The sequence below is a fragment of the Henckelia pumila genome, chromosome 2 (assembly GCF_033568475.1).
Source record: "Henckelia pumila isolate YLH828 chromosome 2, ASM3356847v2, whole genome shotgun sequence".
In the NCBI taxonomy this organism is placed as follows: Eukaryota; Viridiplantae; Streptophyta; class Magnoliopsida; order Lamiales; family Gesneriaceae; genus Henckelia; species Henckelia pumila.
The window spans coordinates 19,170,896-19,198,078 of record NC_133121.1 but is presented as its reverse complement, the minus strand read 5'-3'; the positions used below and the strand labels follow the sequence as shown (position 1 = coordinate 19,198,078).

The 27,183-nt window shown below is 34.9% G+C and overlaps 1 protein-coding gene across 1 annotated transcript; it reads right to left on the bottom strand.

Annotated features, from left to right (window-relative positions):
* Window positions 1-24,112: 24,112 nt before the first annotated feature.
* LOC140883576 (cyclin-dependent kinases regulatory subunit 1) lies at window positions 24,113-26,324 on the bottom strand. Its single transcript, XM_073290105.1, has 4 exons — window positions 26,244-26,324; window positions 26,057-26,133; window positions 25,904-25,964; window positions 24,113-24,448 (listed from the first exon to the last, which is right to left on the bottom strand). The coding sequence occupies exons 2-4, from the start codon at window positions 26,110-26,112 to the stop codon at window positions 24,314-24,316; spliced, it is 252 nt and encodes an 83-aa protein (XP_073146206.1). The 5' UTR covers window positions 26,113-26,133; window positions 26,244-26,324; the 3' UTR covers window positions 24,113-24,313.
* Window positions 26,325-27,183: the final 859 nt, after the last annotated feature.

The window sequence follows — 27,183 nt, the reverse complement described above, 5'->3', positions numbered from 1 at the left end:
TTTAGGTGTTAGTGTGTGTGTGTGTGTGTTTTAAGGGTTAGGGTTAGTATTATAATTGAGTGTGTAGGAGAAAAAGTGTTATGCGCTTTTAAAAAGTGACAATCCCAAATGGCAACTAGCTCCATAAATTAAATTGCACTAAATGAAACATAAAAAAAAAATTTAGAAATTAAAATACAACACTTTAAAAATCCTGATGTCATGGCAATGAGTAAAATATTTAATTAACAAGCAAAGCGATTAAACCAATTTAAACAGACTAAACTAACGTAAAAAAAATCAATTTAAATAAATACACGAGCGAAAATAAAACCTTTAAAATAATTTGGACAAATAAAAAGGTTTTAAATAAATAAGCTAGACATTTAAAAGAATTTAAAATAATTTAAAATAATGGACACTCAAAAGCATTTAAACAAATAAGATAAACGGTTAAAATCATTTAAAAGAATAAACTACCAATTAAAATCATTTAAATAAGCAAGCCTAAACCTTTAAAATATTAAAACAATTAAATTGCATAATAAAAATCATTTTGACAAATAACCTTAAACAATTAAAAATATTAATTAAATAGTTAGTACAATAAAATCATTTGAATAAATAATAAAATATTTTATTAACACATAAATCGCATAAAGAGTTTAATCAATTAAACTTAAAAATAATAATCCTAATATTTATTTAATTTAATGCATGTGGTTTAGTAGATTGGATTTTAGGCGTCAAAATTCCTTCCTCCCTTAAATGGAATTTTTTCCTCGAAATTCAGGAGTTACTAACTAGGTTCGAATACCTTAGACCAGATCAACACTAAGTTTTTCAACTTAGCGCCTACCTGAGTTGGTTCAAGTCTGCTTTCACTTCGCACTCTGATGCTTACTGATATCTATATCATCAAAGACCAGTCTAACTCTTACTGCAAATAGATTTGCAAACTCCTATTTATCCCCGTATGATTGTAGTCTAAGAAAATTTTCTAATCACTATTCTCATGTAACTGTAAGAGTTTTTTTTTTCGCCACCAAAAACTCCTAAAATATCTAATGTCTGACTTAGCTCAATAACCTTAAATCCTGGATCGCAACTACAATCAATAAATACCCGCAAAACCAATAAATAATTTATGTCGACCTTACTTCTAACTTAAAAGCTTCCTAACAACGAAACTATGCTTAATGTCTATTTACCGATTAAGCTTAACACATATGATCTAGAACTCAAACTCTTAAGAAATTCACCAGTTCAGAAAATGCTTAGCAATTAACACCAATCCTTCCTAAATAGGATAGCCAAGGGACTATACAATTCTACCTCGGTAAAACTCAAGATATGAGATAGATTTGACCCATACTTCCACATCTAAACTCTACGACATGACTAAACAATAAAATAAATTACCTATCTCCTCAACAATCGCGCACGGATTGACAAAACGAGTTACTTTCCCTTCTATTCCCAGATCGTTAATATTACAAAACAATGATACCTTCAAAAACGTCTTAATAACCATTTGAAATTCTAAAGGCCTATGACACTTACTAGCAGCGTCACGCTTAATGATCATTGACTATGCTCAATCCCTTATTAGATACTATAACTCGCAACGCTTCTAAGGATGATTAAATTTTCTTAAGCAACGACTCTAGTTCAGCTAACTTACAAGCGGGCAGCTGACTCTCCTCAACTTAGGATTGATCGACCTATTTCTATAAATAAATATAATCCAATCCTTGAAGCCAAAACATACCACGAGTTATTGTTCATTTATTGGATTAGGGGGTCTCTAAGTATCCAAACAATTCTTACATATCGCCTGAAGACATATTTCAAATCCCTAGTTCAATTTGACAACAAGTGTGAAAACCCAAAAATTCCCAAATTATTATATGGTACATCCTGAATTCATATTTCAAGAACTTAGTATACAATTGGACACCTCGAAGAGTTTGCAATTCGATGGTAAATGCTTACTCATTGTTCCTCAAATACCTTAGCATTTCACTGGTAAATAATACTACAGCTTATCCGGAAAAACTTCATAATTATCTATTCATCATTCTATGCTCATAGTTGGTGCATTTGTCTTACCGGTTGATATTCACAAAATCTTAGAGCGCTAATATAAAGTACCCAAAAGTCTATAGGGGCAACCCAAATTCCTATCTCGTAACTGTTCACCCATTCAGCTTGCCAAAAATCATCTGTTTACTCTTAATGATCCTATTTAAAAATGGAAACAACTCATTCAAATAATTTACTAACTAGTAGTCTTCTCGCTAGAACTAGATATAATTAGTAGTCGTCATTTCTCAGAACACAACGATAACTTAGGATTCTATCAATACTAATACTAAATTCCAACGGTCTAAACACTAACTAAGCGGTTACGAGTCGATCCTCTACACAAGAATAGAAATGATAATTTGATACTATGATCCACTCAAATAATTCAACATGATGGATAAGGAAAGAAAACAGACATACAAGTAAAGCTGGTTAATATGGAATGAGATAATGCAAGCATTACAAACAAACGAGCTGAAAATAAAAATCTAGATAAATGAAAACAACTCACTCATAATTCAATTCTAGGGGTGAATGAATAATAATGGAGGATCCATGAATAATAAATATGAGCCAACAAGATACAAACCTCGCGATCATTTGTAAGGGTAATGAAACCATGCTCAAACAATCAAAGCACAATTAAGAGCAATCGGTGTGACTTCGGTCGAGAGAAGTCACACAAGTTAATAATCAGGGGAAACAACGATCTCAAAATAAAATCAGATGTCAGTCACACAACATGAGTAGATTACTAACAAGAATACGTGAATCTTACTCACATCAACTATGGCTCCAGAAACGAAGAAAAATTTCAAGAAGTGTGAAATATAAGCAAGATTTTATTAAGAAGTTCAACCGATGCCAAAGTAGTTGAATACAACATTGACTGATGTCATGCGACTTCATAAATGAACAAAGGAAATTTCAAATACTCAAAAGTATATGTTGCAACGGATTTGAGCACAAAAGAAAAAAAGAATTAACGATTGGAATAATAGTTCACATAATTGAAAGGTTCATAATAACCGACTCATTATTTTTCCAAAATCATATTTGCCCAAATAAACAAAGAAAAACTCAAACTATCCATAATAATATAAACCAAGTTCGTAACCCAAGTCTTCATGCGAGTTCGATTCAAAAACTTAACTGACAGAACATACATCTATCAATTTCTAAGCAAACTATTCACTTAGTTTTATCCGACTAAATTCCATCCCTAGGAGAATAAATTACAACAAGGACAGATCAAATAATACATCCTAATACGCCAGTTTAATATTTTTGACAAATTCTTACAATCCCATCAAAATTGTTAACACTACCTAATAACTCACTTAACATCCACGTACTGCCCAAAACTGGAAGGAATATTGGTACACCAACTCCGTCTAACATGGAATCGCATGCTATAAAAATAAACAGTCAAATAATACACTTTAACTACTAAAAAAAAAAATTTAAACAATAAAAACACTAAACTACACACTTAAATAAATTAAACAGCTAGTTTTGAAAATATTCTAAAAAGAATGACATCAAAACATTTAAAGTATTCATTCAAGTATGACTAACATATAAAATTCTTTAAAAACTTACAAATTTTGAGGCGAGACTTCTCGAGTTTCTTGCAACCGGCAGTAGGCACAACCCAAACCAGAACCTGTTGGAACACGTTTTCAGATCATAGATCTGATACCCGGTGCAGCGGAAGTTTAAAAAAATTTTATATGGAACGATTCCATATCATGGGTATTAAATTCTAACGATTAAATTATGCAAGTAAAATAATAATCACAATTAAATATTTTACCTCTTCAAGCTATGGCTTGATTATGGACTCCAACAGATTAAATCTGCTCTTGTTGTAAATCCCAGGAATTGATGACTACTCGATCAATCTTCGAAATTAGGTCCACGAACAAAAAACTGAAACCCTCTGATTGATTGCACTAGAAATCAATCAGATGTTTATCGTAGAGACTAAACAGATTTGATCTGTCAATTCAGAATGTAATTTTTCATAAAAATCACAGACTGAATTCTCTCAAAAAGGGAGAGAGGATTTTCGAAAAACCCTCTTTTAATTTTGTGTGTTTTTCGAAAACTCAAGGTTGGAATTCAATCATATTTTCGAAAATCACATGCATATATATATATAATTTCTAGACTGGATTAAGTTATAAGTGTATTAGGACACTAACTCCTTAGGGCCCATAATCCATAACTTAAGCCCAACAAGGCAAGCCCGTTATTATAGAAATTAATATTAAATTCATCATGACTCCGATTGATAAATTGATTTCACCAATGTGCACAGAAACCATTTCTGCACCTTTTAAAGTTAAGATAATTTTTTTGAATCCGAATTCAGTGATTTCCAAAAATGCCCATCCCTATGTCATTTTAGGAAATTCCACTCCCTTTAGTTTAGAAGTCCAACTTCTCTTTCATTAAATTTAGCTCTTTAAATTTAACTATCTCAACGGGGATTAGTAATCCATTACTTGTGTGACCCTCAATGGTTCAGGAATACAGCTAGCCGTGAGCTCACAACTCCTTGTGACTCGGAACAACAATTTCCGACTTACCCATCGAATCATGGTAAGAGCGCCTAGAAACATCGCCCCATGATTCCCTAGGTATCACTGATAGTTCCTGCAAGAACCAGTAGGTTTTGGTTAGCGTACAGTACGGTCCCTTCATCCATATATCCCGATCGAATCAACAACCATTGGTACATCAAGAGTCGTTCGAGATTCGATAACTATGCAATGCATCTTGAAGATCAAATAGTGACATCGCATGTGCTACTAGGAAACCAAGTAACCTAAATCACATCGAGTACTCTGGCCGGAGATTTGTCACACTAATATCTCCTCAGATCGCATAGGATATCCACACTCGCAAGCGTGTGGTGAATCCTTGACAACAAAGCATCGACTCCTATATGTGTCGTAACTGTACCCAATACCGACACCTGATGACCCTCATAGAGTCGGTAAATGAGTCAAAGTATAGTACTAGCATATAGAGTCTCAATGATGTTTCAAGTAGTAAGGACTAATGGTGTACAACCAAAACCGCGGACTTATCCACTCAATTAATAATAACCACTCGGAAAGTCCGAATAGGGTAGTTCAATCATTCATCATATGAATATCCATTTGAATGCTTTGAACATCTCTATGTTTCATACCAATGAAACGTGGTTCTTGGCATCGCAAATGCTAATCTCGATCTCGAGCGATCCTTATCCTTATTTGCGGACGGCTCAATTGACTAGGAACTGTTTAGAATATACAGTGACTATAAGATGTGTTTCATGATTGTGATCTCTCTTTATTCACTATCTCATCTTACTTACACTATAGTATATTCATGGTCTTTATCAAAACAAAAATAGTATATCACAATATAACATTATGAAGAAAGATAAAGAAAATGCCATTAATGAATGTAAATTATATTAAATAAAGATTGTTTACAATAAGAGACTCTCAAAGCCCTTAGCCACAACTTGGCTAGCGGGGCATCAACTCTTTCAATCTCCCACTTACCCTATAGCCAACTAGTCATACTACGTAGTCCCATTGCTTCGCGATGTTTGTCAAACAATGGTCCTGGCAAGGGATTAGTAAGTGGATCAGCGATATTGTCTGCAGAGGCCACCCTCTCGACAGTGATGTCTCCTCTTTCCACGATCTCTCGGATGATGTGGTATTTCCTCAGTATGTGTTTGGATCTTTGATGAGACCTTGGTTCCTTTGCCTGAGCAACGACACCAGTGTTGTCACAGTACACCGGGACTGGACCAACAGCTTCAGGAATTACGCCCAACTCTTGGACGAAATTCCTCATCCAAACGGCCTCTTTAACAGCAGCTGATGCTGCAATGTATTCTGCCTCAGTGGTGGAATCCGTTGTGGTGTCCTGCTTGGAACTCTTCCAAGAGACAGCACCGCCATTGAGCATGAATACAAATCCAGAGGTTGACTTCGAGTCATCCACGTCACTTTGGAAGCTAGAGTCGGTATAGCCTTCCAATTTCAATTCTCTTCCTCCATAAACCATGAATATATTCGTAGTCCTTTTCAAGTACTTTAGAATATCCTTCACAGCTTTCCAATGCATTTGACCGGGATTGGCCTGATATATGCTCGTGACATTCAGAGCAAAGGCTACATCCGGTCTGGTAGATATCATCCCATACATAATACTACCTATGGCTGATGCATATGGTATGTGTGTCATTTTCTCTATCTCTTCGTCAGTCTTGGGAGACATAGACTTGGATAGAGAAACTCCATGACACATAGGTAGATGTCCTCTCTTGGACTCATCCATAGAAAAACTTTTCAATATGGTGTTGATGTAGGTTGCTTGAGTGAGTCCTATCATTCTCTTAGATCTATCTCTATAGATCTGTATTCCTAGAATATAGGACGCCTCACCCAAATCCTTCATCGAGAATCTACCTGATAACCATATCTTTGTTGACTGCAACATCCCTACATCATTCCCAATGAGTAGAATGTCATCAGCATAAAGTACTAAGAATGTCACAGCATCCTTAACTACTTTCTTGTACACGCATGGTTCCTCCGGGTTCTTGATGAAACCAAAATCCTTTATTGTTTCATCAAATTTCTGGTTCTAACTTCTTGATGCCTGTTTGAGACCATAAATTGATCTCTGAAGCTTGCATACCTTATGCTCGCTTTTCATGGATGTGAATCCCTCGGGCTGCATCATATAGATTTCTTCCTTAATGTTCCCATTAAGAAATGCAGTCTTCACATCCATTTGTCATATCTCATAGCCATACCAAGCTTCTATGGCAATAAGGATTCTTATGGATTTGAACATTACGACTGGTGAAAAGGTTTCATCATAGTCAACTCCTTGTCTTTGAGTATAACCTTTTGCTACCAATCGTGCTTTGTATGCCAATACCTTACCATCAGGCCCAAGTTTTCTCTTGTAGATCCATTTACACCCTATTGGAACAATTCCATCTGGAGGATCTACTAAAGACCAAACTTGGTTTGTATGCATCGAGTCTATTTCCGACTGCATAGCTTCAAGACATAAATTCGAATCCGCATCAGAAATTACTTCCTTGAAGTTTCTTGGATCACATCCAATGTCGGGTTCATTTTGATCCCTTTCAAGAAGTATACCATATCGAATAGGAGGCCTAGAAGTCCTCTCGGATCTTCTAGAAAGAGGCGTGTTGTTTAATGGTTCCTGAGGTGTGGGATCGTTATTTTGTATCTCGGGTTCTTCTCGAATTTCTTCAAGTTCCATCATCTTGCCTTTCTTATCAAGTAAGAACTCCTTCTCCATGAAGGTGGCATTTCTCGAAACAAACACTTTTGTTTCAGTAGGATGATAGAAATAATATTCGATTGAATTCTTCGGATACCCTACAAAATAACATAAGGTGGATCGACTATCCAACTTATCTCCCACTGTCCGCTTCACGTAAGCAGGACATCCCCAAATCCTTAAGTACGAATACTTAGGAGCTTTGCCATTCCATAACTCGTATGGGGTTTTATCCACTGCTTTAGTGTGGACATTGTTCAACAAAAATACCGACGTTTCAAGCGCATAGCCCCAAAACGAAGGTGGGAGCTCAGTGAAGCTCATCATGGATCGAACCATGTCCAACAAAGTTCGATTGCGACGCTCCGAAACACCATTAAGCTGAGGTGTCATAGGAGGAGTCCACTGAGAGAGAATCTCATTCTCTTTTAGATAGTCTAAAAACTCGGTACTAAAATATTCTCATCCTCGATCCGATCGAAGTGCTTTAATACTTTTACCTAGTTTATTTTCTACTTCAGCCTTGAATTCTTTGAACTTTTCAAATGATTCAGACTTATATTTCATCAAATATAAATACCCGTACCTAGAATAATCATCAGTAAAGGTAATGAAGTAGGTGTGACCAAATTTAGTACCAATACTAAATGGGCCGCAAACATCTGTATGGATCAAATCCAACAGATTTTGACTACGCTCAGGTTTTCCTCTGAAAGGAGATTTAGTCATTTTTTCTTTTAGGCAGGACTCACAAGTAGGTAGAGAGTTAATATCAGACATATCAAACATGCCCTCTCCCACTAGCTTGTTCATCCTCCTTGAGGAAATATGACCTAGCCTAGCATGCCAAAGGTTTGCCGGGTTTTGACTATCATTTTTCCTTTAATGTGTTGTTGCCGGTTTATCAACATAATTAATTGAAACGTCTTTTAATTTTAAGTTATATAGATCGTTTTTAAATTGTCCATTTCAAATCAAACATTCATTCTTGTAAATATTGCAAATCCCATTCGCAAAATTGCAAGAAAAATCTTCTCTATCAAGAATAGAAATAGAAATAATGTTTTAATGAAATCTTGGCACAAATAAAAACATCTCTCTCAAAATATAGCTTAAAATTGTTTTGCAAAATCAAACAAATGGTTCCCATAGCTTTGGATTCAACTCTGGAATCATTCCCGAGCCTTAACTGGGTCTCACCCATCCTTAGCCTATTACTACTTGTCATCATCCGCAACTCATTGCAAATGTGAGATCTACATCTGGTATCCAATACCCAAGAAGTAGTATTAAGTGAAACATTTATTTCATTATAAAATATATCCTTAGCAGTTCGTAACTACTCGATATATATATTCTTTGCAGTTGCGCTTTCAATAACCGGGTTTCTTGCAGTGATGGCAAACTTATTTAGACTTGTCCATCTTTGCATGTAACATTTGGCCTTGAGATCATGGTCCTACCATTTCTCTAGTTCGGCCAACCTTTCCGAAGTTACATCAGCCGGGGCTGTTTTCGAAGGAGCCTTTTCTAGCACGTAGAAAATCTTCTCCGAACTCAGGACAATCTTTTAACTTACGGAACCATTCCATATAGTTTGCACCAGTCAGTTTGTTTTGTTCGAGAATTGAGACATGTGGATTACGAAGATTCATCATAATGATATACTGAGATGAAAGCAGATAATTATCGGTGATTGCTTAATTAATTTACTAAGATATAAAATATGGCGAGATTTATTTTATGAATTTCACTCCCACTATTTTAACGATTTCACTACCCTCTAGTGAAAACGAGAAACTATTTTTTTTAGTGGGAACATGGAGTCCAATTGACAAATCATAGTCCCGAATAATATCAGCCAACCATAATTTTCAAAAGGTAGAGCCTAATTGCTTCCAAAGCAATCCCCATGTTTTTACCTCATGTCCAATAAGGGCCCAATAATATGACGCCGTTTATTGTGACATGTCAAGATTACCCATCAATATTAAGTTGTGATGGACGGTCGCCATGTGGATCCCCAATAATATGAGCCAATCCCATGGGAGTTCCACCCAACTTACAACATGTGTCGATCCAATGTACAGCTTTCCAACGAACGGGCCCCCCAATAATATGAGCCGGACCGTGCCCGCGGGTAGCATCTCATACATTGATCGTTGATGGAAGGTAGGAATATTTAAACAATATTTAAATTCCCTTTTGTTTATCTTGATATCAATTTTAAATCATATTTAAAATGAGGGATTTTTAATTTTGAAAAATTGTCTCATCATATCATATTTGTATGCTTGCGGGATTCATGCAATTTAGTCTAAACATGCATACAACAATAATATCATATATTATATTTAGGATGATCGACCCCAAAACTAATCGACCCGTGGTTGTCAATCACGAGTCTAAGTCCAATCCTAGGTGATATGCAAGTATGCAATGCAATCCTATTACATTTAGCTTCCAATTTACATTTCTTCGGTCTTTATTGTCTGTTGGGCCCACCTTTGTCTTCAAATCTTTATCTCCCACTAAGTCTAATAAATTTACAATAAATTTCGATGAAAAGTAGGGGATACATATTTAAGGGTGGGAACGGGCCATAAATCAGGCCCACTTTTTATTACAAATGACAATTCAAATTGGGCCATAAACCAAGCTCATTAATAAAACCCAACAACAATAAAACCAAATGTAAACATCCTAACATACACCTGCAAAATTGGTCATGGCAATCGATCATCATTTATCCAATATTTAATTCAATAATTAAATCATTGGATAACATGCAATGACAACGTAATTAAAAGATAAAATCAAATTTTATCTAATATATACATAAGATCATATCTTATCATCAATTGTACCAAAATAATTAATTTTATAAAATCTAATTTAACGGATAAAATTTATAAATTTTTCAAAAATTCAAATTTATCCAAAAATCAATTTTAAAAATTTCGGACTCAAACAATTTGACCCGATGCCTCATGGACCAATCAAAAACAATTTTCGATCGGACCATAAACTAAAATTTAAAAAATCTAAAATTCTTTTAAAAAATCATATTTTAATTTTTCGGGCTGCCCGAGATGTTCCCGGGCAGCTGCACCCCCACGTGGGGCAGGGCAGCCCCTTCGCTGCCCTGGGCAGCGTTCTTGCTGCCCTTGGGCAGCAACGATTGCTGCCCCTTGGGCGGCGATCTCGCTGCCCCGGGCAGTGACGATCGCTGCCCCGTTACCCTCTTCAAATTTAATTTCAAAAATTTTCGTTTTGGTTTCTAAAACCCGAGGCTCAAAAATTTTGCACAATCGATTAATTTAATCGTTTGATCTGAGAGCAATCTGGCTCTGATATAACTGTTGGAACACGTTTTCAGATCATAGATCTGATACCCGGTGCAGCGAAAGTTTAAAAAAAATTTATATGAAACGATTCCATATCATGGGTATCAAATCCTAACGATTAAATTATGCAAGTAAAATAATAATCACAATTAAATATTTTACCTCTTCAAGCTATGGCTTGATTATGGACTCCAACAGATTAAATCTGCTCTTGTTGTAAATCTCAGGAACTGATGAATACTCGATCAATCTCCGGAATTAGGTCCACGAACAGAAAACCGAAACCCTCTGATTGATTGCACTAGAAATCAATCAGATGTTTATCATAGAGATTAAACAGATTTGATCTGTCAATTCAGAATGTAATTTTTCATAAAAATCACAGACTGAATTCTCTCAAAAAGGGAGAGAGGATTTTCGAAAAACCCTCTTTTAATTTTGTGTGTTTTTCGAAAACTCAAGGTTGGAATTCAATCATATTTTCGAAAATCACATGCATATATATATATATATAATTTCTAGACTAGATTAAGTTATAAGTGTATTAGGATACTAACTCCGTAGGTCCCATAATCCATAACTTAAGCCCAACAAGGCAAGCCCGTTATTATAGAAATTAATATTAAATTCATCATGACTCCGATTGATAAACTGATTTCATCAATGTGCACAGAAACCATTTCTGCACCTTTTAAAGTCAAGATAATTTTTCTGAATCCGAATTCAGTGATTTCCAAAAATGCTCATCCCTATGTCATTTTAGGAAATTCCACTCCCTTTAGTTTAGAAGTCCAACTTCTCTTTCATTAAATTTAACTCTTTAAATTTAACTATCTCAACGGAGATTAGTAATCCATTACTTGTGTGACCCTCAATGGTTCAGGAATACAGCTAGCTGTGGGCTCATAACTCCTTGTGACTCGGAACAACAATTTTCGACTTACCCATCGAATCGTGGTAAGAGCGCCTAGCAACATCGCCTCATGATTCCCTAGGTATCACTGATAGTGCCTCCAAGAACCAGTAGGTTTTGGTTAGCGTATAGTACGGTCCCTTCATCCATATATCCCGATCGAATCAACAACCATTGGTACATCGAGAGTCGTTCGAGATTCGATAACTATGCAATGCATCTTGAAGATCAAATAGTGACATTGCATGTGCTACTAGGAAACCAAGTAACCTAAATCATATCGAGTACTCTAGCCAGAGATTTGTCACACTAATATCTTCTCAGATCGCATAGGATATCCACACTACACCTGATGACCCTCATAGAGTCGATAAACGAGTCAAAGTATAGTACTAGCATATAGAGTCTCCATGATGTTTCAAGTAGTAAGGACTAATGGTGTACAACCAAAACCGCGGACTTATCCACTCAATTAATAATAACCACTTGGAAAGTCCAAATAGGGTAGTTCAATCATTCATCATATGAATATCCATTTGCATGCTTTGAACATCTCTATGTTCCATACCAATGAAACGTGGTACTTGGCATCGCAAATGCTAATCTCGATCTCGAGCGATCCTTATCCTTATTTGTGGACGGCTCAATTGACTAGGAACTGTTTAGAATATACAGTGACTATAAGATGTGTTTCATGATAGTGGTCTCTTTATTCACTATCTCATCTTACTTACATTATAGTATATTCAAGGTCTTTATCAAAACAACAATAGTATATCACAATATAACATTATGAAGAAAGATAAAGAAAATGTCATTAATGAATGTAAATTATATTAAACAAAGATTGTTTACAATAAGAAACTCTCAAAGTCCTTAGCCACAACTTGGCTAGCGGGGCATCAACTCTTTCAGAACCATGCTCTGATACCAACTGAAACGCCCCTGACTCAACTTTTAAATTAACTAAATAAAATACGGATTTTTCAAATAAAAGAATCAAAATATTAAAAATTTTATTAAAAATTTTGGCATAACCTCTCTGTTTATATTACAACCAACCTGTCTCAGACAACAACCAAAATAAAATAAAAGAAATAGAAGACTAACGACACAAGTAACTAGGCCGAGACGAGAACGAGACGCAAGAAAGAGGTTCGACATGACAAATATCAAAAAGGTTTAAGAAATCTAGTGTTTACAAGCCCAAAACAATACTAATTAAACTTCTCATATACAATTGACAGATAACCAGAATGAATGCTTCAAAACATATAAAATTCTATTAACTATACGGAAGACGAGCAAAGGTTGGAGGGATGTGTCATGCCCGCATCGCAGTCCACTCGATAGTCCTACCCCTCGATCTCAAAGAAATACACCTTACCTGAAAACAATAAGTGTAGTGAGTCTAAAAGACTCAGCAATGATATGGGGGGGGGATAACGAGTACTAAATAGGTACAAGCACACACAGAATTCAAAATAGTGCGTAATAAAATAACCGTTAGTGCCCCTAAACTTAAAAGTAATGAACATGTATAAAGAATAAATGCATGAATAAGACATGTGCAAGACTAAGTCAAATAACTCAATGAATAGCATAAAATGTACTGAACATGGTCATATGAATTTTGAGTGAACTCCGATCTATGAATTGTGACTCTGTGATTGCGATCATGATCATGGCTATAGTGCACAATGCCGCAAGGAGGTCGAGATGAAACCCAACCCGTACTTGCCCTATATTGGTAAGGGAGACCAGAATAGCTCCGGCCCCACACGAACACATGCTAAGGTAAGGAAACCCATAATGAAGTGGTAAGGGAGGCCAAAACGTCTTTCAGCCCCACACAAACACATGAATATGTAGTCACAACCATCTTACTTCGTTCAAAAATATTTTTTTCCTTTATTGAATTTAAGACTTAGCATGCACATGTTGATGTAAAGTTTATGAAGATAATGACTTAATGAACATGCAAAGGACTCGATGGTGAATGACTGGAATGGTGATTTAGGGAAGTACCAGGGGTGGGATTCTAAACCATGATTTAAACACTTAGGTAAATGAAGCGATACGCTCTGAAAGCTTACCACTCACTCACTTCTTGCCAAAAGGAATTCCGCTCGAAACAACGTAATCCTAACTTCTTAAACTACTCCCAGTCCCGTGCCTTTACCCAAATTTTATCTCGAAACTGTTTATAATACTCAACCCGGATAGCAATATGCCTATAAAATCCTATCCCTTCCCAAGGCTTGAAACTTAGGAGTAACTCCCCACTATTATACTCCGTTCGAAACCTCGCTTTCCCTAACATTAGAACGTACCACCAGCCTTGTCCTCCCTTCGAAAACCAGCCTCAACCCATGCTGCAATTGCCGAACTTCCGTGCAGCAGAGCCCTTCCCAGAAATTTGCTCTTACATTCGATCCAAGCTTACCAAAATACCCCATGATCCTTGAACCACTATCCTAGAACCAAAGACCGATATCTGGACCCCTCCATGACCCTTAAACAGTCTCCAAACCTCTGACATTCGCTCATTCCCAATCATCCCAAGAACTGCCCCTAGCTGCTGTAAAAATATTCGGGCAGCTCCTCTACGAACCTCTATCCTTTTTGGCCCAACCTAATGCTACCACGTGAACTACATATCAACCGTGGTAGCTCCTATATCACCAAACCAATCCACCATCCACAAACACACAGAAACTATCGAAATATGACAGCCCAAAAACTCAAAAAAATGGAAAATGTGCTAGCATGATTAAAATTGCATTTCAAAGCTTTAAGATCATCCAATCTTCACATATGAACATTATTAGATCACCTAAAAAATCGAGATTCCCAGAAAACACAACATTTAGCCGTGGAGAAAAGAGGAGCAGGGCACGCATATGCTTTGTATTTTCGAAAATGGGGTGGGCAGCAGCTATCAACAAAATGTAACACATAATAATCGTATATAAAATGAAAGAAACGAATCCACAATCTTGCCTAGCTAGATTAGACATGAATCGATGAACCCAAGGAAAATGGATGTTACGGCCGATAGCAAGGCTGAGAAAAAGTCTGGAGAAAAGCCGAGAAACAATAACCACGAGCTTCCGTTCTAGCTGTCCATGGAGCGATTCTGAAGAAATTTCGAAGCTAGGGTGCTTCAAAACTCCTCTCTCGGCGTGTGTGTGTGTATTGCGAGAAGGTGTGCATGTGTTTAGATGTTAGTGTGTGTGTGTGTTTTAAGGGTTAGGGTTATGTATTAAAATTGAGTGTGTAGGAGAAAAAGTGTTATGCGCTTTTAAAAAGTGTCAATCCCAAATAGCAACTAGGTCCATAAATTAAATTGCACTAAATAAAAAACAAGAAAAAAATTTAGAAATTAAAATACAACACTTTAAATATTCTGATGTCACGTCAACGAGTAAAATATTTAATTAACAAGCAAAACGATTAAAACAATTTAAACAGACTAAACTAACGTAAAAAAAATCAATTTAAATAAATACACGAGCGAAAATAAAACCTTTAAAATAATTTGGACAAATAAAAAGGTTTTAAATAAATAAGCTAGACATTTAAAAGAATTTAAAATAATTTAAAATAATGGACACTCAAAAGCATTTAAACAAATAAGATAAACGGTTAAAATCATTTAAAAGAATAAACTACCAATTAAAATCATTTAAATAAGCAAGCCTAAGCCTTTAAAATATTAAAACAATTAAATTGCATAATAAAAATCATTTTGACAAATAACCTTAAACAATTAAAACATTAATTAAATAGTTAGTACAATAAAATCATTTGAATAAATAATAAAATATTTTATTAACACATAAATCGCATAAAGAGTTTAATCAATTAAACTTAAAAATAATAATCCTAATATTTATTTAATTTAATGCATGTGGTTTAGTAGATTGGATTTTAGGCGTCACACCGAAAGTCCTAAAAATGCACATGCATGTTTGGTGTTGTCTGTCAGTGTTGGCAACACTTAAGGACAGCAACCGTGAGTGCTTATAAAGAACACATGTTGAGATATTTTCTAAGACTGGAGAATCTCTTAAAGTCTAATGCTTTTGTAAAAATATCGGCCAGTTGGTTATTGGTCCCAACAAACTCTATATGGATCATGCCCTTCTCAACTAAATCTCGAATGAAGTGATGTCTTATGTCAATGTGTTTAGTTCGAGAGTGTTGTACTCGGTTTTTTGATATATCTATAGCACTTGAGTTATCACAGTACAAAATTAGAGTTTCACTTTTAAGACCATAGTCTTGTATCATTTGATTCATCCAAATTAATTGAGAACAACAACTTTCCGCTGCCACATATTCGGATTCAGCAGTGAAAAGTGACACATTTCTGCTTTCTACTATACCATGAAACCAAGTTGTTAGCCAAATAAAAACAACCACCCGTGGTGCTTTTTCTTTTATCAATATCTCCTGCCCAATCAGCATCACTATAGCCTACCAAAATTAGTTTTGGTTTCTTTAGTGTACCATAACCCCAAGTCTAAAGTGCCTGCAACATACTTCAAAATTCATTTTACAGCTTTCATATGTGTGACTTTAGAATCAGATTGATATCGGGCACACAAACACACACTGAACATAATATCAGGTCGGCTTGCACTCAAATACAGCAGACTTCCAATTATGCTTCTGTACAAAGTGTTGTCAACACTGTCAGCAACACTGTCTTTGCACAGTTTTTCATTAGTTCTCATTTGTGTTTCCATATGTCTAACATGATCTGTACAAAACCTCTTTACCAAATTCTTAGCATATTTGCTTTGACAAAAAAAGATTTCATCACTCATTTATTTTACTTGTAATCCTAGAAAGTAATTCAACTCACCTACCATACTCATTTCAAAGGTAGCAGTCATGCTTTTCACAAAATCATTCACAAGTTTTTGAGATGAAGCACAGAATATTATGTCATCAACATAGATTTGACAAATAAGTATGTTACCTTGTACTTTTTGAACAAAAAGTGTTTTGACTACCTCACCTCTTTTGAATCCAATGTCAAGAAAATACTCCGTGAGCATTCCATACCAAGCATGAGGTGCTTGTTTCAATCCATATAAGGTCTTCTTCAATTTATAAACATGATCAAAATGATGTGGATCTTCAAATCCTTTAGGCTGTCTTACATACACTTATTCATTCAAAATTCCATTCAAAAATGCGCTTTTTACATCCATTTGAAAAAGTTTCATTTTCATGTGACATGCAATAGCCAACAATAATCTAACAGATTCTATTCGGGCTACAGGTGCGAAGGTTGCATCAAAGTCCACCCCCTCAACTTGTGTATACCCTTGAGCTACCAACCTAGCTTTGTTCCTTACAATATTTCCTGATTCATCAGTTTTGTTCTTAAAAATCCACTTTGTTCCAATGATATTACTATGATCAGGTGGAGGAACTAAGATCCACACATCATTCCTAACAAATTGTTCAAGTTCATCATGCATAGCATTGACCCAAAATTCATCTTTTAAAGCCTCAACAACATTTTTTGGTTCAATACATGACACAAAGCAAGAATATCTTACCTGAGAGTATGCGGAAGTCATGCACACTAATCCACTCATCTTTCGATAATCAACTTTTTCTTTTCTTCGGGTTTGCATCCTCCCTTGTGCATCTCCTATGATTTGTGAAGTATGATGGTTTTTCTGAATTTTACTTGGTACATCATGTCCAGCATCTTGTATTTCCTCTTCAAAATCATCCTGATCTTCTGTATTCTGTTCATTCATATTCAGTGATGGACTCAGTGTTGTGCTGGGTGATTTTTCAGGTGGGACAACACTAGTGACAACACTGGAATCAGTCTGGGAAGTGACAGTATCTAGCAGATCATCAATATTGTCTTCAATTGTTTTTCCCTTTAGATCTGCATAATCATCAAATACCACGTTAATAGATTCAATGATAGTTCTATTTCTCAAGTTAAACACACGGTAAGCTCGACTATTCAAAGCATATCCAAGAAATAAACACTTATCGTTTTTTGAATCAAACTTATCCAACTGCATCATGTCATTCAAAACATAACATATGCATCCAAAAACATGAAAATATTTAAGGTTAGGCCTCTTTCCCATGAGAATTTCATAGGAAGTCATAGTAGAACCTTTCCTTAAGTACACCCTATTGGATATGTGACATGCAGTATTTAAAGCCTTAGCCCAAAATCTTTTTGCAATATTTTTCGAGCTTAACATAACCCTTACCATCTCTTGGAGGGTTCTGTTTTTCCTTTCGACAATGCCATTCTGCTGAGGTGTCTTAGGTGCTGAATATTCATGTGATATACCTTTTTTTTCACAGAATTGATCAAACAATGAGTTTTCAAATTCCTTACCATGGTCAGTTCGAATCTTGATAACCTTCAAAGAATACAAGTTAGTAATCTGTTTTATCAACTTTTTGAAAACTTCAAATGTCTCAAACTTTTCTCTTAGAAAACTTACCCATGAGTACCTTGAAAAGTCATCAATACACACAAATGAATATCTCTTACCTCCAAAGCTTTCAACCTCCATAGGTCCCATTAAGTCCATGTGTAGGAGTTCAAGACATCGTGTTGTCCCACAGTGTTGTAACACTGGATGTGACACACGAGTTTGCTTACCTTTCTGACAATCTTCGCACACATATGAAACTCCAGAAGTTAGATTTGGCATTCCACGTACAGCTTCATACTTGCTCGGTTTCTTCAGTGCTTTGAAGTTAGCATGTCCTAACTTTTGATGCCATAAATTCAAATCATCAACCTTGGTGAATTTGCAAACAATTTCCTCTCTAAGTTGATAACAATTTTCTGATGATCTAGAGCCTGTCAAGACACAAGAATTACTCTTATCAAATACTTGACACAAATTCTTATCAAATTTAACATAAAGATCATCATCACAAAGTTGACTAATGCTAATAAGATTAGCATTTAATCCTTCAACATATAGAATATTGTGAAGCTTAGGCAGTCCTTCTACATTCAAAGTTCCTTTTCCAACAATCTTTCCATTGGCTCCTCCTCCATATGTCACTTTTCTTTTATCCTGTTCAACATAGTCAAAAAGATACTTCTTCAATCCTGTCATGTGGCATGAACTGCCACTGTCGAAGTACCAATGACCTGCAACATTAGTTTTCAAAGAAGTATAAACAACATTACAATTGGATTTAGCTTTTGGTACCCAAACCTTTTTCTCAGTATTCTTCTTCCTGGCAGTGTTTTGGTTCAGTGTTGGCAACACTGATGGCAACACTTGCCTGGAGTTCCAGTACATATAGTCATACCTGAGCTTAAAACAATAAGGCTTGATGTGACCTTGCTTGTGACAATAATGACAAACAAACCTACGCTTCCTTTGCTTTTTCCTCTGAACAGGAGCTTGTGTCTTCAATGGAATTGGTTTTTCCTTTGGAATTGCAATTGGAACACTAGCAGAGTTACTGTTCTCTTTGACAAAAACAGTTTGTGACGACTTCCCTACTTCAAACATACTATTATGAAAGACTAGACCAGCTCTATCATCTTTTCACATCATCAGAATTGAATCCAGCTTGGTCTTGCTTGAATTAAACTTTGCGAGAGTTGCATTGTCTCTTCCAAGCTCTTCTTTGACATTGCCTAGTTCTAAATCCTTTTTGCTCAAAACAACTTCAAGTCTAGCCACTGATGCCTTCAGTTCACTGTTCTCTTGTGATAGTATTGAATTTGATTTGTTCCTTAATATCCAATCAGTATACAATTCTTCATACATCTTCTGGGCATTCTCTACAGACAGCTCTTCATTATCAGCATCCTGATTGTTAGAGTCTTTAGGTACTGAATCATTCAGAAAAAATATCTTCTGGTTAGTGTTGTGACCAAGTGTTGTGACACCTGTGACAACACTGTGTTTCTTCTGCAGCACCAGAACTGAAAAAGCATTGTGAGTCTCTTCTACTCCTTGTTATGTAACTTCCTCATCTTCGTCATCACTTAGGGAAGCACACATTCCTTTGCGAAGTCTGGTTGGACACTCATTAGCATAGTGACCAAATCCTGTGCACTCATGACACTTCACAGACTCAAACTTCTTTGAGATAGCAAGTGTTTTTCCTTCTTTCTGAAAGCGATTTTGACTCTTTGAAGGGATGGTATTCTGTTTTGGTCCGCAAATCCTCAATGGTTTTCCAACAGCAGGAGCATTCAAAACTTTGGGTTTCTGACCAGGTTTCTTATAATCTCTCATTCTCTTCAAATAGTTACCAAATTGTTTGGTAAGTAGGGCAATAGAATCATCTACTAAGTCAGACTCGTTGACTTCATGTGTTAGATCAACAAAATCATTATATGAGTCATTAGAAACTTGAAGTGCAATGGACTTACCTTTGTCCTTTTTTCCAAAATTCATCTCCAACTCATAAGTTCGAAGAGAACTCATCAATTCATCCAATCCCAGAATTGAAGTGTCTTTTGATTCATCAATTGCAAAAATCTTCATTTGAAATCTTTCCGGCAGTGATCTCAACACTTTGCTTACCAGAAGTTCATTCGAAATAGCATCACCAAGATCAATTGTCTCACTCTCGATCTTCCTCAGGCGGCGTTCATAATTATCAATCGTCTCACTTTCTTCCATTCTCAGATTTTCAAACTGAGTAGTGAGAATCCTTCTTTTGGTTCGACGCACACTATCGGATCCTTCACAGTGCATTTGAAGTTTTTCTCAGGCCTGTTTAGCACAAACACAATTAGTGACCAGTGAAAACATATTAGAATCAAGAGAAGTAAATATAGCATTAAGAGCTTTGTTGTTCATATTCGAAGCAGCAGTTTCATCGGCATTCCAGTCCGTTTCTGGTTTGAGTGGAAAGTCTCCTTCTCCATCAGTTCTCCTTGGTGGATTCCATCCTTGTAGCACACGCTGCCATGCCTTTTCATCAATCGATTTGATGTAGACACGCATCCTGACTTTCCAGATAGCATAGTTGAATCCATCCAAGATTGGAGGACGTTGAGCAGTTCCTGAATAAGGTATCTTCATTGTGATGTCCTATCAAACACAAAAACAAAATCACACTTAGTATCGTCAAGTGAATGTCTCTGACGCCAATTGTAAGGTTTGGACAGTCTGAAATCACAGAAATACCAAAAATAACTTTTCGAGTGTGAGTTATCTTTCAGTGTTATCAACACTTCACGATAACACTATGCAGCAGAATAATTAACTAACGGCAAAAGTAAATAGCACAAAGATATTTATGCACAAGTATCAAATACTTGTGCGATGCCTCATGGCGAAATAATCATTAGAAAATCAAATCAGTTTATAAAAACCAACTAGCGATTGTTTTAAGAAAAATCTACTGTTCTCAACAAATTGAGAAAATAAAAGATTTTCTAAAAACTAGTAAGAACTAGAATAATAAACCAATAAGAAGTTTTATGCCGAAAAACAAAAACCAAAGAAACACTTTCTGAACAACACTTCACTCGTGTGTTCTTCAGTGTTTCCAACACTACTCGACAACACAACGTAGCAGTAGTATCTCTTCAGAAATTCTTCAATGGTCGATCTTCAATACTCTAGAATTTTTGCAGTACTTTCTTTATGTATTTTGCTCTCTACGTTTCACTCTCTCGATCTTTCTATCTCGTTGTGCCTTCTGATCGGTCCATGCATCTCTTTAAATAGATCTTCAATATGTTTACATAAATAAGAACCTACAAAGTATAGAAAAAATATATCATCAGAACTCAAATATTTCGAATCAAGATATAACAGATATTACCAATTTAAAACTTGTCTAAGAAAGGCAAAACTATAAATATAGAAATTGAATGCAATAAGGAAACAATTCAAAAGACATGTGCACGACATGTTCTTTCAATAAATAAGGGTAAAAATGCAAGAGTAGAATGCAATAATAAGTAAGGTTATTATTATTTTTTTTCCTTTCAACTATAAGCGCATATGTACCTGAACAATTTTGTTTCTTCTATATGTCTTCGTTTTGCTATGCCTTTCTTTAAAATTAACGGGAACAAAAAATTGTAAAACTTAAATAGACATTAAACACACTGCATCTATAAAATTTTTAAGAGTATATGTTGTCATACCTTCGTTAGATCTCAGCCTTCAATCCAACCTATTCTCTTCATACTATAAAATAAATTTAAAAATATATAATCATAACTTTCTACGTTAAATAAAAAAAGATAGACAGTATAATAAACTTGCTTATGTATGTCTCTTAAGTTTTCGAATTTTTTTTTAAAATCAAACGTCCAAAGTCAATTATCTTCATTCCAATTGTGATTTTCCAGCCCAAACAAATAATCTGCGTCCTTGTAGGCTTTAAAATTATCAAAGTCAATGTTAGATATAACTTATTTATAAAATTATACGTAATTAGAATTAAAATAACAATTAATTTTGGTGTCCTCAAAGTTAGTTAATATAGTAGGCACATCTTTTAATTTATACTAGCTACAGTGGCATACGCTATGCGTGTATAACTAATAAAATGTGATAGTACCAATTGTAAAAAAAAATTAGATAGATGATAAGAAATCAAAGAAATTCACTATAATGAAGCATAAAAACCTGACTGAGATATGGAAGATAAAAAACAAAAACAGTAGCAACACATCCTTGTATTGGAGAAGAAACTTCCAATCTTTGCTTGATATTTTGGCTTTCAGAATTGGACGATTAAATTCTTTTCTACTTTGTGGAAAAAAGTTGTTATGGAGACGTGGAAAGGTGGGAGAGAGAATGGAATAGAGAGATGTGGGAAGTAATTAAAAAGTTTGCCTTTTGACAACCCGTGTGCAAGAAATTTATAACGTGAGAAAAGAGTTAAAGTGGGGTAAAATAGAAAAAAAAAAAAAACATGGTGTCCTCTTGTCATACCAAATACAGTTATTATATATCTCTCAAGTATTATAATATAGTAAAGATAATAGCATATATATTTCACAACAATATTTTTCAAGGATACCTTTCTTGTTTCGTTCGCCTTCTTACTTCCCTTCCCCTTTCCCTTTCCCTTTCCCATTGATCTGATTGAATTGGGTTGCTTGCATTACGAGATGTTATAATCTTGGTTTTGAAAAATGTCTTAGAATGAGCTGTCTAATTTTCCAAACAAAGAATTCAGGGAATTTGGGTTTTTTTTTAATTATTGATTCTTTGATTTGATTGAATCGAATTGATTGTTAAAGGTTATGTTTTTGGTTGTGAAATGTGTCTTAGATTGGGTTATATTATTTCTCTGATTTTCTTGCGTTCAATTTCTCAATTTGGTTTTTCGAAAAATCTATGGTATTTTCATGACATGATTCTGGGATAACCCCCGATAGACGAGCGGTGCCGATCTTAATCAATTGGGGAGAAAAAAAAATCAAAATTTATGTTTATACTTTCCTAAAATGCATTAAGTTGCCCATGGAATTAAGTTCCGAGTCTGCTCTTAAAGGATGGCTTGTTTGAAATCTTCGGATCTTGGGAATGAAATGTAAGTTTATATGATATGGTTTTCGGAAGAATGATGAAATTATGAGTTGGAATAGGACAGAGTTTGATATTGGAAGTGATCTGGTTCATTCGGAAATGATGAACCGTGATTCACGCACACAAAATCTTGATGCATTTCAAAGGCAAGTTTTTGCCTGGTTTCACAACATTTCAGTGGTTGATGCTAATGAACTTCTTTCCATTTCATGGATATGCAAGCTTTTAGATGCCTTTTTCTAGCTGTCTTGATCATTTTCAAGCCACACTGACGAACAATAGAGGGCATCTCTTAAAGCCACCAGCAGATATTTTCGATGCAACTCGTGACGGAATTGAGAAGATTCGAATGTATTGTTTTATGTGCATTGGATACTCGTCAGAGGATTTTAGGTGAAGCCCAGTTTCGTCGAGCAAGAAAAGCCTTGATGGATTTGGCACTCGTGATGATAGACGAGGAGGAAGAAGACGAAGAAAACCAAGTGGACAGAACAAACAAGAAAGAACTTCACACTCCAATTAATTAATCTACTTTTAACTTAATTAATTCACTGTTTGCGATCCTCGCTGTTTTGTTTTTCCAATTCATGAAGTATTAATAAACAAAAGAAAATGAAAACAATCGGTTGAACAATTCAATTTTCAACTCCAAGAAATGGATTTTTCGTTGCTCAGCGCATACAAATTTAACATAAATTATTCAACAATATGGATTAGAGAAGTTGAAACACACCCAATAATAATTGCAAAAATAAGGATAAAGTTATGTAGATAAATCATGAAAGAAAATGGTGGTTTTCTCCCCGAAGCACTAAAACACAAAGGTTTTTGATATAGGAAGCAAGGAGACCTTGACAAAGAATGTTGCGGTAGAACGACATAAAAGAAGCGAAGAACTAATTTGGAAAAAAAAAAAAAGTTATTATAATGAGAACATAAAGTGACATAAAAGTAGTTGAAAAAGGAAATTTCAACATTTTGTAGTACCCATAGTGCATTACTGGAGATCATAATATAGGTGCATTGCCTTTGCAGAGAAGAACAGAGTAAGCTTTTACAAGTAAAGCTTGTGACTTTGGGGAAACACCAACAGAACTACTTATGCCTAGCTGTTAAGCTTGGTTCTCTTGCTGCTGTTGCTGGTAGTTCAGTGGCCTCCTAAAAAGCATGATGTGCGGCTCTGGGCGGTGAATCGCATAGTGAACCCACCCACGGCTCTGCTGAACCCCAATAGCTCGCCATTCATTCTATTGAAACATAAGTAATTCAGTAGCCAAAAATTTGGTTTAAGAACTAGCAAGAAAAAAGAAAACATGAGAAAATTTACAGAGAACACAACTTTCAAAGATTCAGGAGAAAATACGACCAAAGACCATTGCTGGAAGTGTGATAATCAACTGCAATTTTCTTATTATATGGTTGCCATTTTTATGTGACAGCAAACATTTTTTACTTCAGTGATTTTACATGAAACACATGCAGTCAACTAATCTCAGAATGATTACACAATCAAGCAAGCACTATCAGCACACGAATGTGACTGAAAGACTTGAAATGGACACAAGGATTTAATATAGGTGTGTATTGAAGGGTTTGAAATGAAATGATTTTGGATCAATTATTTAAAGACATTGATTTTTTTGCATGCATGTGGGCTATTTGGACGTTATTTCTCTATTTGAGTTCGAACCATTTCACTTAAGACTCCAAATTCCACCATACTGAAATCATTCAAAACCAATATATGAAATCCAGCACTATCAAGTATCAACACTAGGGTTGCGACTGAATGCTTTGAAATTGACACAAGGATTTAGTATAGGAATGTTTATTGAAGAATTATAAATAAAATTGATTTTGGATCCATTATTTAAAGACATTGATTTTGTTTGATACATGTCTGCTATTTGGATTTCAATTTCTCCATTTGAGTTCGAACCATTTCACAGGACTCCAAATTCTCCAAACTGAAATCATTCAAAAACAATATCTGAAATTATTTCACCAAATATAAATGTATCCTAATTGGAATTCTCATGCCCTATTTAAATTGGAATTCTCATGCCCTATTTAAGGAGGAATTGAAAACCATCCTGCTGATTGGTACAAAAGGCTCAAACTTACAGGGCAAATTTGAAGCTTGTGTCAACCTAAAAGCATCAAACAAAGTATGATGTATTGAGATCAAAGATTTGAAATTCCTTGATTTCACCTTCTTTTGACCAAAATTAAATATTTGCTCGTGTTTTGTTTGTGATGTGTACGCATGTGTGGTGTGGTATGGAAGAGAATAATTCTTTCCCCCAAAAAGACTTATGCTTATGATCAGATAAGCAAATTTCTTCCCAGAAACTAGAAATCTTGCACAGTTTTATGATGATCTTAAAATCAAGGAATTATGTTAAATCAAATGGAATCAAGCAGGCGGGGCATGAGTAACTAGTGTCTGCCTACAGCTAAACGTAAAAATGCTGAAAAATATGCTCTACTCCTTCAACAATTGCTCAGTCAGAGCAGAACAAAATTAGCATAGATTAACGTATATCCACGTAATTTCTCAGTCACCATACTGAAAAAAATTGATTTAAAAAACAAACAAATGACCACAATAACAAAACAAAGTTTCGGCTCAAATATTCAGGCAACTGACAAAAATCCTCAACTCCGATTACGAGTACAAACAAAGGATATGAATTACTTACTTCCGAGAGGAGTCGATTTTTAGGAAGCAGTTTGGTCACCTCTGGTGGAAGAACCACATGCCTGAACACCCCAAAAATTGCTAAAACAAGATCTTCGCCGGAAAAAAACTAACCGTAAACAAAATCTCAAAAAACAAGAACAAATCAAATCACCTGTACTCGTAGGTGTCATCGAAGTACTTCTCGGAGTACTGAATCTGGCCGCCCATTTCGATTAGCTTCAATAATCGCTTTCACGAACAGAAAAACGAAATTTGGTTCAATTAAAGAATCAACAAATGTAAAACAACCAACAATTTTGAAAGAAAACTAAAAGTTAATGGATCGTAGTGCATAGTACCTTAGAGAGAGAACGGGAGTGCCAGGAAAACAGGAACGGTGTGGAGTGAAAGGAAACAGAGTGTATTTAGGGTAAAAAGATTCGGATGCTTTTTAGTATTTTTAACAACATGGGGGACGTCGTTTTGAATTTTGAATTTTGAAATTTTCCCCGCCTCAAAATATTTAGCTTATTTATTAATTAATTATTAATTATTATTATTATTATTAAATAAGTTAGTTTTTTTATTATTACTAGTGTGTGTGCGAAAAATGATTTTTTCTTGCTAATTAAACTTAATTTCAAAAAAAAATTAATAAATTTATGATAGAAAAAGTAAGTTTTTGGTCTAATAGTAACAGTAAAAAACCAGTTAAAATGAATTATATCAGTAATTTCTCATTTTTTTATTCATATAATTTAATTTAAATTTGAAAATAGATAAATATATAGAAATTAAGATTAATTTTATGGTATTATACTAAGAAACCATACATTTTTTTATAAAACCTTCTTCCTTAATAGATACAGTTTTCGCAATCTTATGTTAAGCAATAAATATAATTTAAAATCATCATAAATGGCTTTCATATATCTTATAACAATATCACTACTATTGATTCGTAAAAAAATATAATTGTTATTTATCAGTATTATTGTCCACCTACAAATTCAACTAATGGTCTTAATTTAAAGAGTTCAGGCAAGTTGCCCCAGTGGTTGAGCTCACTCCAATGTATCAATTGGCTCTTGTTCGATGCGGCCCCCCACCCCTTAAGATTAGGAATGTCAAAAAAAAAAAAGTCTTAATTTAAAACAATAATTGGGCATTTTCCAAGAAATAATTGATTATCAATTAAAAAAATTATGACTAAAGACTTTGCGTGTGAATGAATATCCCAACATTGAAAATAAATTGATTTAAGTAATGTGATAACTAATTTATTAATTACTCCATCAT